We start from the raw sequence: 6000 nt of genomic DNA, 5'->3' as shown, positions 1-6000 counted from the left end.
CTTCCTGCCCCCCCCCCCCCCCCTTTCAACAGGAAGGTTAAGATTGTTAAATGATAGTTTACTCTTTGTAATTCAGGGGGCTGGTATAGCTTGTCTTCATGTTTGAATTCAACATGATAAGATGGGTTTTAGCCAGTGAGCGCATGTAGCATATGGCCAGGCCATAATTGTTAGTGAAGCTAAGAATTGATTGATCACACTCTCTCCTACAGAGGTCCCATAATCCACTTATCATTGTTCGGCTCTGGTGAGCATTATATCATGTTTACATACCCACTTTTTTTTGTGTGTTTTTGCTTATGTAACAAAGGTCACTGAGGACATACAACCTGAAAATACACAGGTGAACAAATTATTAAGTAAGGTACCAATTTCATTGATTCAACTCACCTGTTAATTAAATTAATCTACATAAAGAATGTTCTCATGGGAATGGAAAAGCACAGTGTAAGTGCCCTGACAGTCATCTGTTTGAATAAGCTCTACTTATAATGTATTGTTTACATAAATGTTATGACAAACTTCTGCCATTCAGACGGGCACTGTGATTTGCAGTCATACTCATCATACACTGATAGCAGTTCTTCCCTTGCATTGTCATCTATGGTCTGGATAAGGACCCTAATTTTCCATTGACATTTACCACAAGTAAGAAGAAAGGGTTTTTGTTTGCACAAAGTAGGGTTTTATGTGCATGAACCTTTACATATTCTCTTGGAAGCAGTTTGCCCAGTAAGGGGTGGCCCATTGTACTGGACAATGTGTTGGCACATCTCTGCCTACACACAGTTATGTGAAGGCAGTAAATGAAAAAATGTGACCCTATTTGATTTAATTGTGCCAGGCCCCGAGCAAAGGCTTACCTTGACCCCTAGCAGGTGGCTAAAATGACAGTACTCGGACAGGTCAGCTGGGGACAAGCATCCGAATTAAATTGTTAATGATTTGCTGCTTGACTTGAGACAGACTCTGGGTGCTAAAATGATGTGAGGGGCCAAGGCCAACCTATTTTCTGTTTGTGTATCCAATGGAGGAACGACATGTTGATCGTCCTGTCACTTGTATTTATTGCTCTAATACTAAGGGAAAATGTGGCGTAAAATTGAAAGGGGTATTAGCTGTCAGCATGTTTTCATTAGAGGCATAGAGAATTAAAGCAGACGGTGAGAGACAGCCAGGGAGCAGCAACAGGCAGCTATTCAGGATAAACCCCATTGCCTTTTAATGTGCTGTGCTGATGAGTCATCTTCATTTTTCTCACCTCCCTTTTAGAAAAGTATGTGTTCGTGTTAGGTTGTAATGTCAATTAACGATGTAGCTAGTGATACAGGATTATTTTCTTCTTTTAATGAAGTATACCAAACTCATTTAAAGCAAACGATGAAACGGTGAAACAAGAGAAAGATGAAACAGAGAGGCCATGTTTTAATTAAATTGGCTCTAAACACACAATGGTACGCGACATGCACCAGTCTGCTTATCAGTGACCTCCCCATTTTATGAATAGATTGAAGCAATTCCTTCAGGGGTAGTCCCATTGTCACTGATCATTTGTGCATTATGTTAATTTACAGTGAGAATCAACGGGGACAAAGCAGTTTCGATTGACATTAAATGCAATGCTCATTTTCTGTAAGTATCTTTAATTATTTAGAGCTCAAAGGTGAACTCATTAATCAGTTCTGCCAATTGATAGAAAATTAATCACCAACTTTGATAATAGTAGCTGTAGGCCGGGCAAAGCAAGCGTTCACTTTTAGATTTTGTGGACATTTTTAATTTATTATCTGATATTTTACATGCAGATTGATTAGGCAAAAAATGATTTAAGCAATTAATTGGTAATGAACTATCACTGTTTTCAAAAACCCACCTCAAAATCCCAAAAGCAGCCTTTTTACTGCTGGATAATGCACACGGTGGCTGTGTTTTAATAACAGTTGAATGGGGATAGAAACTTCTATCAAAATGTTAACTTGACTGTCTAAAAGTGAAAGACCAAACAAGATGCAACCAATAGTTGTTTTAGTGTATGAGATGTAAAGATATCAGATTTACAGTTGATAATGGTAGTATTTAATGAATTATTTATTTCAGTGTGCTCAGATTGCACAGTATACTGAAAAGAAAGTTTAATCAGGACAGTGAGGATGTGTGTACATGATTAATATGAGATGGCAGGCACGTGGACAAATACAACTAGTGATTTCAATGTCAGAAAGCAGTTCCATGTAGGGTTGGGCGATGTCTACAAAATTTCCATCGGACAATGTCTACATTGAAACATCGGGATGGACGATGGCCATTGATGGGTTGTTACCTCGCACAGACTTCACTTGATTAGAAACTTGGTAGGCAATGACGTTACAAGTCGCCGTGGATATTTTATAAGCACGGACCAGACGATGGCATCGTCTATCAGCCCAACCCTTGTTCTTTGTGAAACTGTCATAACCCCATCTTTCTCGCTTTGCCCTTGACATGGCGAAACCTGTTCCCTCTGCCTAAAATAACCAAAATTCAACTAAAGTCTATGGCTGCAAAGATTTTATTCATTCTGTTAATCTTAAGATTGTTTTCTTGATTATTTGTTTTGCCTATCACATGTCAGAAAATAGTGAAAAAGTACCTGTTACCATTTCCAGCGGCCCAAGAAAGTGTGTTCATATTGCTTGTTTTATTTGACCAACAGTCAGAAACCCAAAGGTATTTGGTTCCCTATCATATGACACAATCAGCCAGTCTTGACATTTGAGAAGAAATCTTTGCTTGAAAAATTACTAAATTCTAACAAAAATCGTTTTTCAATAGGCACAGATTCATTTTCTGTCAATCTACTAGTCAAATAACTTAATTGTTGCAGCTCTGCTATCATCGGTAGTCTATTTTGACATAATTTCACTGCATATGAGAAGATTTGCCTGATTCTCAAAAGAACATGAAACTTGTGTCATGATTTGCATTGTACCTCTATTGTATGTGTGTCTGTCCTTCTGTCTCTCTGTCCATACGTTGACCTTTCCGATCCTTTTCCCCTATTAAGACAATGCCATTCCGAATGTGGCTCCCCTTCAGCCGTCAGTAGCTCCACTCTATTAGTCTCTCTCCCTCTCTCCCCCCCCCATTTGCCTGTCAGTAGCAGTTTCACACAGTCACTCCAGCCTGGCCCCCCCAATTCTGCTCCACCTCCTCTCCGCCACACACACACAGCTCCATCCAGTCTGCACAGCCACCCACACACAGTCAGTCAGCATGAATAGAACTGAAAAACTGTCATGCATCATCAAATGTGGGAAGGCCCTTTTGAATATATGACTGTGCCTTGAATGTGGAGGCATTTGAATGGGTTGCTGCAGAATGGTTTCTGTGCACATGGATGAATGGGTCTCAGGCAAACCAGACGTGTGATGCGTCAGGGACATGACTCTACAACAGGACAGTAGTATACATGGGCACCTGTGAGTCTAAAAGCTGATTCAACCTCTCTAGTCAGTCGGTCATTGTATTTAAAAAAAGGCAGTTTACAGGATTAGATTTGACCTCTGTTCTCACATTCTCCTGCATGACAGAAAGAGGTGAAAATGTTTAACATGACCGCAGAATGTCTCATTGTGTCTCATTGTTGCCCAGCATTGTGGCCTCCACAGTGTCCTGTCAGAAATGCTGATTCCTTTGGGGTTAATGTTTTCAGAGGCCCAGTGACGAGAGCTACAGCTCAGTGACGAGCTCTCGTTCTGGGAACTACAGTAATGCATCCATCTGTGCTCAAATCACGTGTCACACTAATTAAGGCTTTCTTTTTGATGTGAATATTTGGTTCATTTGATAACATTGAATTCTAAGATGGATTTTTATAATGAAAGACATAACGAATGGAATGCTTGTGTCCTCTGCCTCTCCCTCCCCAGGTTTAAGTGGACAGCCTGCAGACATCGAGAAGCGGAAAACAGTCTATGGGCAGAATTTGATACCGCCCAAAAAGCCCAAAACTTTCTTACAGTTAGTGTGGGAGGCGCTACAGGATGTCACACTGATTATCCTGGAAGTGGCAGCCGTAGTTTCACTAGGCCTTTCTTTTTATAGACCTCCAGAAGCCGAAAGAACACGTAAGCAACAACACTTCATTACAATCCGGTTTCCTATTCTATTTATTGATCCACGTTGTTGTAAATTGTTTATCAGCCTATTTATGTGTGGGGTGGGTTTTTTATGTTAAAACAAGTGCTTGCTTGTCCCTGCCTCATTCACTGAGTTAATTTATTTCACGGTAAGTATCTAGTGAAATGTGCTCTTCTTGGTGTTTTATACACAAGCTTTTATTAGTCTCAGTTTGTGCATTTTATTGTGCCTGAGTGGTGGGATGATGTGATAAGGTGACTTATGTTATAGTTGTCAATGAATACAAATAGTATAAAGATTTGCCCCTGTCCCTCTGCAGACTGTGGAAGGGCAGCTGGCGGTGCGGAGGATGAAAATGAGTCGGAAGCGGGCTGGATCGAAGGTGCCGCCATTCTTCTGTCCGTTATCTGTGTGGTGCTGGTGACGGCGTTCAACGATTGGAGTAAAGAGAAGCAGTTTAGGGGCCTCCAGAGCCGCATTGAGCAGGAACAGAAATTTACTGTCGTCCGTGGAGGACAAGTTATCCAAATTCCTGTGGCTGAGATCGTAGTCGGCGACGTTGCACAAGTAAAATATGGTAAGAAGAGATTGTCAAGTTTAAGTTATTCAGTTAAATGTGTATTTGATGGATAAAATATAAATATATCAATAAAGAATGCTTAGGATCATTATCAAGTAATCTGATCAAATAATCAAATAATAGTTCAAATTTTATCAAAAATAATAGTTCAAATTTTTTGCACACTATTGTTCCTTGAAATTAAAGATGTATCTTGTCTGTGTGTGTTTCAGGTGACCTTTTGCCTGCCGACGGAGTCCTCATCCAAGGCAACGATCTGAAGATCGACGAGAGCTCACTCACAGGAGAGTCGGACCATGTTAAGAAAACACAAGAAAAAGATCCAATGCTGTTATCAGGTAACACAAAGTCTCAATTTCATTGTATTTCTCAAAAGCTCTGTCCTTGCTGTTTGTTGCCAGAAGACAATGAAGGAAGGTTGTGATTTTTGAAAGGGGTTTTGATTGAAAACATAACATTGCATCTTAACTGGCTATGTAGAAATCATCTGCAATGCTTGTAGACATAAGTTCATTTCAGATAACACAATCATCTTCAAAATTTGTTGAGTTCAGTCTTTTATTAAAATTAAAAGTAGGGACGACCCTTCTGCAAGTTCATCGTAATAAAATGCATTTATTTTTATTACAGGTCACTGGGGAAGTTGACGTTAATCACGTAATAAAAAAAAAAAATTGTTCTAGTAATTAAAACGATGTAAAAAAACCCAAAATAGACATATGATTGAAGCATACTGTCATCTGTGAGGTAATTTGACTACTAGCTTTATTGAGACTAGGAAGATTTTACTTAAATCAACTAAGAACAGCTGAAACCCCTAAGTGACTTTTTATTTTATTTTTTATGTGTTGATTATTCACAAATGAGCCATTTCAGCTGCAGATTGAAAGTAGTAGAATCCTGAGACTTCATCAGTATTCAGTGTAGTGCACAGCTCCTGCTCTGAGGCTAATTTCCCTGTGCTTTTAAAGATAAGTCTCTATGTGTATTCAGTGTTGTAGTGTTAATTTGCATGGCTTTGTGACAAGCTGGATTAGAAATTGAAAGTGAATTTTGTGTCCCTATCCTGCTGCTCAGTGTAATCAATTATCAGCCATCCAACACTCCCCAGATATAAAGCTGTAATAGTTTCAGTTTTGCTGTGTAGAGTCCATTTCATGTGCGCAAAGCCCCTTACTACACTGTGTTTGTGCTGCCTGATATCTTTGTCTTCACTGCTCCACTCGGGTGTGTATGGCTTCTGGAGAAACACATCTTGTGTAATTCATGTGGCTCTGCGCTGGCACGCGTCCAAGAGAGAG

General features: G+C 39.7%; 1 protein-coding gene across 6 annotated transcripts in view; it reads left to right on the top strand.

The window, feature by feature from the left end:
• Window positions 1–6000, top strand: part of atp2b1a (ATPase plasma membrane Ca2+ transporting 1a) — a 38462-nt gene that overhangs the window by 15104 nt on the left and 17358 nt on the right. For all 6 annotated transcript variants that reach the window (XM_046071740.1, XM_046071736.1, XM_046071741.1 and 3 more), the window contains exons 3-5: window positions 3909–4106; window positions 4439–4696; window positions 4912–5037. In XM_046071740.1, coding sequence (XP_045927696.1) covers window positions 3909–4106; window positions 4439–4696; window positions 4912–5037 — 582 coding nt within the window. The remainder of the gene's footprint in view (window positions 1–3908; window positions 4107–4438; window positions 4697–4911; window positions 5038–6000) is intronic.

The sequence above is a fragment of the Micropterus dolomieu genome, linkage group LG16 (genome assembly GCF_021292245.1).
Source record: "Micropterus dolomieu isolate WLL.071019.BEF.003 ecotype Adirondacks linkage group LG16, ASM2129224v1, whole genome shotgun sequence".
NCBI classification, from domain to species: domain Eukaryota; kingdom Metazoa; phylum Chordata; class Actinopteri; order Centrarchiformes; family Centrarchidae; genus Micropterus; species Micropterus dolomieu.
The sequence above is the reverse complement of the archived record's forward strand: the minus strand, read 5'-3'. Positions and strand labels throughout refer to the sequence as shown.